Below are 7,013 nucleotides of genomic sequence, written 5' to 3'. Positions count from 1 at the left end.
AGCTGTCTTCTTAGAGGTATGCCAGAGACTGGGAGGTGGATGCTCACAGCTAACCATTGAACTGATCATGAGGTTCACAATGGAGAAGTTCGTGAGAAGACTGAAGGAGCTGAATGAGTTTGTGGCCCCATGGGGACAGCAACAATATCAACCAACCAGAGCTCCCAGTGTCTAAACCACTAGCCCGGGAGCACATAAAGAGGGACCTATTGCTTCAGCTGTATATGTAGGGGAGGATGGCCTTGTTGGGCATAAGTGGGAGAATTTGAGGGTGGGAAGGTGGGAGTATGTAAGTAGTTGGAGTAACATCCTCACATAAGTAGGAGGAAGGGCGATGGGATAGGGGTTTTGGGTGGGTGGAAAATGGGGAAAGGGCATAACATCTGAAATGTAAATAAGATATCCAATTAAAATTTTTTTTTTTTGTTTTTTTTTTGTTTTTTTTTTTTAGCAGCTATAGCCAGCAGAACAGAAAAGCAGACTCTATTTCTAATGTCAAATAGAGTCTTCTGGACATAACATGGCCATTGCATCTATGAGAAAACTGCAACTACATTTACTTGCAAAATAAAATAAAAGAGATTTGACAACACATAACTTAGAGAGTAGCCCTCTACTAATACCCTGTGATTGTGAAAGTAGAACGTCTGAAATGTACAGGGCCTTCAAATGTTCATAATTGTGGAAGATGATAAAATAGCCTTTGCATAGAGGCCAACATAGGACTGATACAGCCTGATTTGGGAAGTTGTAGGAGGAGGTAAGGTGGGAAGAGTTAGAAGAGGAGGAGCTAGATGGAGGTGGAAATGTGGAAGCAATGGAGAGCAGGCATGGGGAGCAGTCATGGGTAATAACTTTTATTTAGGTTAGCTAATTGGGAAAAAACTCTCTTTGTATGGGCATATTGATATTGAGCAATACCAAACATATAAAGCCTTTAATTAATCTTTAAGCATTATAGTCTCATCTTATTACTGGGCCCACATTGCTGGCAGGATGGTCTGGGCAATGCCCAGCCTTAAGGAGACAGCATGGAAGATTAGCAGAACCATCTCCCACTCTGGTGTCTCATGAGTGGCAGGGCTGGTGTTAACAGCTGGCTGGTTCTAGCTGCTTCGCCCATGTGGCCTCCGGCCAAGAAACATGGTGGCTGAGCTAGCTAGGCAGAGTCGCTGCAGCTTAGATAATCAATTGACCAGAGGCCTATTTTAAATAGTTATTTTAACAGGAAGTCTCTCAGTAAGTGTGAGGTAAATGAGCCATGCAATGAGAGCTGGTGGGACAGAAGTCACAATGAGTTCATGATTTTACAGAATATATTTTAGTCAATGTTGTGTTGATACACACAAAAAAATGTGCAGATTGTCATCATTTGTGCTCCAAATGAACTTGTAGGATGTTTTCCTCATCCTTATCTGAAATAAACACAATGATATTAATTATAATGCCTGGAACTGAAATCCAATTCCAGAGTCTATATGTATTATGATTATGGACCATAAGACAAAACATACCATTATTTCATTTGTTTTTTAATTTATTTTGTTTTTCAAATGTGCATGACATCAAACTGCTTTCTAAATCCTTGTATTTAAACCAATCAAATGATACTATTTTTAGTATTCATTCTACAAGCTGTAGATAGTGGTTAAGGCAAAGGCACACAATTGGTCAAAGCACAGAGAATATTTGACTGTGGAGTATTCTTCCCTAAAGAAGATGTCTCCCTCCCCACAGATCAGAGGTCATCATGGAATAAGAGAGAAAAAGAAAATAAGATATAGATGTTGTGGGGAGTGCTGTGAAATAGAGTCTTCTGAACATTATCTGGCCATTACACCTATGAGAAAATTGCAGCTACATTTACTTGCAAAAAATTTGACTCTTCACCATTTCAATATGCAAGGGAAAGAAGTGCATGTGTCCTTACAATTCCTGGAAAGTCTATGAGTAACTAATGATTGCCTGGAATTAGAATGGGTCATTTCCATAAACAGTTTAATCATTTTCCAGGGAGTAATCAATACCCATGAAGCAATCATAATTAAACTCAGAACACAAAACAACAAAAACAAATTAGAATAGGATATAATGAGAAGGCTTCACCAGGGAGAGTGGAAAGGAAGATACAAAGTAAGAGAGGATAAATACCCAAAATTCAGTATATACATAGATGAAACTATTAAATTACATTTTAAACATAAGTTCTGAACCATACTCAGTTTTGCATATACAACTGGAACACAATCACCATTTGGTAATTTACAATAATGGTGTGCATAAAGAATGTTCAGTTTTCTGACCCAAAGATTTCTTACCCTGGAGTCACACTGTCCCAAAGCATTTAGCCAAGTCTCAAATTGGATCTTCCTTTTAAAAGATTTTTCCACTTATAATAAAAGAAGGTGACTTCAAAAGATGGCAGGGTGTATCAAAATGAATCTCACTTAATCACAAGAGCACTTAAAATTTATGATTAGACTAAGAAAAAAATAAATCAGAAAGACATGTGACATAAACTGTACATTCCAGTGTTTGAATGGATGGTCCCTAGTTACTGAAGTTGTTACTGTTGTAGGACTCTCTAATACTGGCTGCAGTGAGGTGTTTACTATATGCTTTATATTTTAACTCCTAGCCTCAAGCTCCAAGAATAATGACTCTGAGACTTAAATATATTTACAAATGCTCAGGCCAAAGTTTCACATGTTTTCTGTGGTGGTTTAAATATGCTTGGCCCATGGAAAGTGTCACTATTAGGTGTGTCCTTGCCAAAATATGTGAGACCTTGAATGAAGTGTATCACTGTGGGACTGGGCTGCAAGAACCTCCTCATGGGAAACAGAGTTCTCTCCTTGCTCCCTTCAGATCAAGATGTAGACCTCTCTGTTCCTCCAGCACTATGTCTGCCTGGATACTGCTATGCTTCATACCATGATAATAACGGACAAAGCCTCTAAAACTGTAACTCAATCACAATTAAATATTCTACTTTATGAGAATTGTCTTTTATTATCTTTTTTAAAGTCAAAACGTTTTTGAAAGGAAATAGTACATCCTAAGAGATAGGAAAGTCAAAGGTAAATACTGAGGGTGGAGGGGATAAGCAGATATGTGGTCATGAAGATAGGGGAGAAGAAATAGAAATATCAGAAAATAAATGTATGTTAATGAAAATTTAAGTGATAAATAATAATTAAGATACAATTGTAATGGTCTAATTTTTTTCAGATAAATTAAATAATAAAGCTTATACGGTAGGACACACATGCATATTGGTTTATAAAAGCTTGTATCATTATTTGAGATCTTTTTCCAAACAAGCTGAGTGCTCTGTTTTGAGATGCCAGAGAGTAAGAGAGAACTGAGAGGCACAGCCTCAGTGAGCTGCAACCACAGGAGGTTTTTGTTCAGGCCTGGAGCACTGTGGGAGGATCTTCCTTACTTTGCTGACAGTAATAGGATGCAGCATCCTCAGCCTCCACAGGATGGATGGTAAGAGTGAAGTCTGTCCTAGACCCACTGCCACTGAACCTGGCAGGGACCCCAGATACTAGGTTGGATGCAGCATAGATGAGGAGTTTAGGTGGCTGTCCTGGTTTCTGTTGGTACCAGTGCATATAATTCAAGCCATAATTATCAACACTCTGGCTGGTCTTGCAGGAGATGGTGGCCTTTTGCCCTAGTGACATGGCCAACAAAGCTGGAGACTGAGTCAGCACAATATCCCCAGCAGAACCTGGAATGATAAACACTCAGATAATTGTTATATATTTAAGGGAACCTTCCCAGCCAACGGCCTTTTCATTCAAATTTTTTAAGAATAATTGTGAACACAACTCTGAGAAACAAGGAAATCAAAGGAAATGGAGAAACTTAAAACCAATTACAAATGCCCAAATTATAATGATCAAGAGCCAGGGGCATGGAAATTCATGATGAACACAGAGGTTGCTCCCAACATTTCTATTCATCCTCACCTGTAACCCAAAATAGCAGCACCCATAGCAGGAGTGCATCTGTGTCCATCTCTAAGAGCTGTAAGAGAGGATGCTTCTTAGGCTGCTGGCAGGTGTCCTTGAAGGAGCCTGTGCTGTTATATAATGACTCATTATGCAAATCTACTCATCAGAGTGTGTCCTGCTGCTCAAAGGGCACCTGTTCCTGTTTGAAACACATTGGGTGTCAGGAGAATATTTACTAGAGCATCACATGTGTCTTAATAGAGACTGCAAGTCGATCTTATTATATCTTTTCCCTGTAGTCTTTCTGAAGTATGAATTGGGAGAGTGCCAAATAAATGTACTACGTACAGAATGTAAGCTATTTAAAGAACAACTTGATCATTCAAAATTATACACACCCAATGATAATGTTTTCTAAGAAGAAATAAAAATAAAGGCTCAATGAAGAGAAGTAATAAAATTATTGTCTAGAATAGTACGTTATTTTATTTATTCTTTAGGTTTTTTTGGGTGAAAGTCTATAAGTGTTCATATTCAGATGTGAGGGCAACTTTCCTTGCATGTGGATAGATGTCAGAGGACAATGTTGGATGTGGCTGTTACCTTTGATCTTGTCTGAAACAGAGTTCACAATTCTTACAAAAGTCGGCCTGACACAGGATCTTCTAGGGGTTCTCTTGTCTCTGTCTCTCATCTGCCGTAGCATCACTCCAAGTATAGTCACTTGTTCCTGCTGCATCTCTCTTTGTATGGGTTCTTGGGGTGAAAACCCGGTCCTCACACTTATGTGGGAAGCACTTTATCCATAGAGCCACCTCCAAATCACATTTAAAAAAATAACATTGGAAGAATATTCTTCAGGTTGAACTTAAATAACACTTAAGTAAATATAGGAATTCAGAAACAAAGAAAAGAACTATATAAATGAGATAAATCCAGATACATGTGAAAGACTCTTTTGTACATATTTGTGTGTCCAGGATTAATAAGGCATGTTGTCATAGCAATGACAAGCTAATCAAAGACATTAGTTCGAATCTAAAGTCTATTTTGTCAGATATTAGAATGGCTACACCAGCTAGCTTCCTGTGTCAATTTTCCTGGAACATCTTTTCCTTTCTTTTACCTAAGGTAATGTCTCTCCTTGATGTGAAGGTGGGAAGGTATAAAGTTCTATTGTTAGATACAACAGAAAGATGGATACTATTTTCAACCCCAGCCTATTGTCTGTGTCTTATTGGGTAATTGATACCATAGATGGTCCATTATCAATGGTGAGTGGTTTTTGATTTCTCTTATTTCGTTGTGGTAGTATGGAAAATTTTCCCATACTTTGATTTGGTGATCCAAATTTTTTATTTCTTTTAATATTCTGTAATGTTCTTTCTTGCTTCTGGTACTATAATGTATTTGTCATGGAGAGTTTCTTCTCTGGCCCATTCAAATAGTCAATGTGTTCCATTTGCTTCTTGTATCTTGAGAGACACCTCCATCTTTATATTTGGGAAAATTGTTTCTATGATTTGGTTAAAAATACTTTCTGCACCTTTGATCTGGGTGTTTTCCCCTTCTTTTATTGCAATTTATTTATAGAGTAGGTCTTTATGTGAAATCCTGGATTACCTGGATGTTTTGTGCCTAGAAATTTTTCAATTAAACATTTTCTTTTTGTTTCTTTGTTATGGAGGTTATTTTAGTTTTTTTTTTAATTGGGATTCTTATATTTATTTTATTTTTTAATTTTTTATTGCTTCTTTTTTTTTTTTTTTTTTTTTTTGGTTTTTGCGAGACAGGGTTTCTCTGTGTAGCCCTGGCTGTCCTGGAACTCACTCTGTAGACCAGGCTAGCCTCGAACTCTTGAACTCAGAAATCTGCCTGCCTCTGCCTCCCAAGTGCTGGGATTAAAGGCGTGAGCCACCACCGCCCGGCTTTTATTGCTTCTTTGTGAGTTTCATGTTAGGCACCCCAGTTCTGCTCATCTCCCATCTGTAGGCTTATATTTTTCAAAGCCTACTTTAATAAGGGTTATTAAACATTTCAACCAACCTTACAGACTACCAAATGTAGGGGAGGAAAATTGATAATAGGACAAGGGAGATGTGGACCTGCTTAGAAGTAGTTCCTTAGAGAAATTCCAAACTTACTTATGTGCAGTCTAGTTCTTTACCAAAACACCAAACAGGAATCCACAGTATCAGGTCAATGGAGAAGAAACCATGATGTTCTGATGATTATTTTCCAAAGCATCTAGAACCAGTGGGTACACCATCTGAAGTTCTTTGGTGCACATCTCTCTACTAAAGCATGACAAATGAAGACTAGTATCAGTGAAGCCCAATGAAGGTCAGCAAACAAACCAATGCCAGAGCAGTGTTCACAGTCTTTTGTGTTATACTGTTTCCAAATATCACATGTCCTCTCAAGCATCTGCTCCAGCAAAAACATAACATGCCATTTGACCAGACAGCTTCCAGAAAAACATTATATAACACAACTGTGTCTCCAACAAAACCAGAAATTCTTACTTTGCTTGTTCCCTTACAACTGACCTTTCCCCTTGCAATTCTCCCAAAATAAAATATACAAAGAAACAAACAACAACAAAGCTTAGAATGCATTTCATCATAGTAGTTGTAATACGTCACAGTGTGCCTCTGTGCATCTCTGTCCACATACCTTCACTTGCAAATGTTTATTGCAATGAGTTATTGGTCTAGTTCAAGATCTTTGGCTGCTGTGACACCATCAGTATTGAATCTTCTTCAGAATTCATCTTGATTATGTGTTGTTTTCCTGTGTCATAGAGATCTTACAGCTTTGGATCAGCAAGAATGATCTTTTGACAAATCTCAAAGATTTGCAGATAGTATAGATTTGAAGGTGGACAAATTCAGAGCCCTGAATAAAATATTGTCTAAGGTTGTTTTGATTATATTTTTATACTAATGTTTAGGCATCTGAGTTTGGAGTGATTGTGATAATAAATATTGACATCTGGTCTTATCTATGTTAGCTGGAGGTTATATCCCTTGAATCCAGCAGAATTAC

At 37.8% G+C, this 7,013-nt stretch overlaps 1 gene segment (V, D, J or C); it reads right to left on the bottom strand.

The window, feature by feature from the left end:
• Positions 1-3,410: 3,410 nt before the first annotated feature.
• LOC114636306 lies at positions 3,411-4,061 on the bottom strand. The segment is given in 2 exon segments: positions 3,411-3,739; positions 3,981-4,061. Coding segments are annotated over 2 exon segments (378 nt in total).
• Positions 4,062-7,013: the final 2,952 nt, after the last annotated feature.

Source organism: Grammomys surdaster, unplaced genomic scaffold (genome assembly GCF_004785775.1).
Source record: "Grammomys surdaster isolate TR1022 unplaced genomic scaffold, NIH_TR_1.0 123465, whole genome shotgun sequence".
NCBI lineage: Eukaryota > Metazoa > Chordata > Mammalia > Rodentia > Muridae > Grammomys > Grammomys surdaster.
Note: the sequence above shows the minus strand (reverse complement) of the source record. Positions and strands in the feature narration are given on the sequence as shown.